The following is a 1095-nucleotide window of genomic DNA, read 5'->3' as shown; positions in this document are numbered from 1 at the left end:
TACTAGCGGAAAGCGATATGAATTGGGGCATCATTAATATAGTAAACAAAAATATGGACAGAATAAAATGCTGGATTGAGAAGATGGACCTACGAATAGCAGTAGATAAGACGGAGATTATCGTGTTAAGGGGACCTACAGGGACCCGGGGCCAAATAAAATTTGGTCTCGGAGGCCAAATCATTACTCCTAAAAAAACAATTAAGTACCTGGGAGTGACTTTTGACGATAGAATGACCTTCTCGAAGCACGTAGAAGCAGCGGTAATGAAAGCGGCAGAAAGGACTTCCGCCCTGCAGAAAATGTTACCAAACGTAGGTGGGCCCGATAGCCAAAGGAGGAGAGTTACTTTGGAGGCTATACACTCCATCCTCCTATACGGGGCCCCGGTATGGGCGGAAGTCATGAAAAAAAAAAATAAATATAAACAGCAGTACACAAAGGCACAAAGGAAACCGCTGCTTCGGGTATGCAGCGCGTATAGAACGGTATCGGCTATCGCGCCGCAGGTGATAGCGGGTGCTATCCCTATCCATATATTAGTGGAGGAGAGGGTCAGGATATACGAAAGGGTCCAAACTGACAATGAAAATATAGAAAAAATAAAGGAAATGGAAAGGGAAGTCAGGTTGGACAAATGGCAGCAAGAATAGCAAGAGGAAGAGATCAAAGCCGCGTGGACGAGGACTTTAATACCGGACGTCAAAAGGTGGTTCAAATGCGCACACCGCAGAACCAACTACTATTTTACACAGTTTCTAACGGGGCATGGGTCGTTCAAAAAATATACATATGGACGTAAAAAAACTAGAGACGACCTATGCCCCAGCTGTGGTGTGACAGAGGACTCGCGTCACGTGGTATTGGAGTGCCGAGTCCCCAGAAATGCCCAAGACAAAATAAAAAAAATCCTAAACAAGGAGGAGGGAGGCGACTTTGACTGTACGGCCGTTATGAAGGCTGCCATTGAGCAAAAAAAAGTCTACGACCAGATAATTGAAATTGTGACGGGACTAATGAAGGCTAAAGAGAAAGAGGACAGAGAGCGTGACGGTTGAATTATATTTAGAAGCATTTTAAATGTGTTTTTCCAAT

At 44.4% G+C, this 1095-nt stretch overlaps 1 protein-coding gene across 1 annotated transcript; it reads left to right on the top strand.

Annotated features, from left to right (window-relative positions):
• Positions 1–233: 233 nt before the first annotated feature.
• LOC130899890 (uncharacterized) lies at positions 234–653 on the top strand. The gene has a single exon (XM_057810061.1). It carries the CDS (start codon positions 234–236, stop codon positions 651–653), a length of 420 nt encoding a protein of 139 aa, XP_057666044.1.
• The last annotated feature ends 442 nt before the right edge of the window (positions 654–1095 follow it).

Source organism: Diorhabda carinulata, chromosome 12 (genome assembly GCF_026250575.1).
Source record: "Diorhabda carinulata isolate Delta chromosome 12, icDioCari1.1, whole genome shotgun sequence".
Taxonomy (NCBI): domain Eukaryota; kingdom Metazoa; phylum Arthropoda; class Insecta; order Coleoptera; family Chrysomelidae; genus Diorhabda; species Diorhabda carinulata.
The sequence above is the reverse complement of the archived record's forward strand: the minus strand, read 5'-3'. Positions and strand labels throughout refer to the sequence as shown.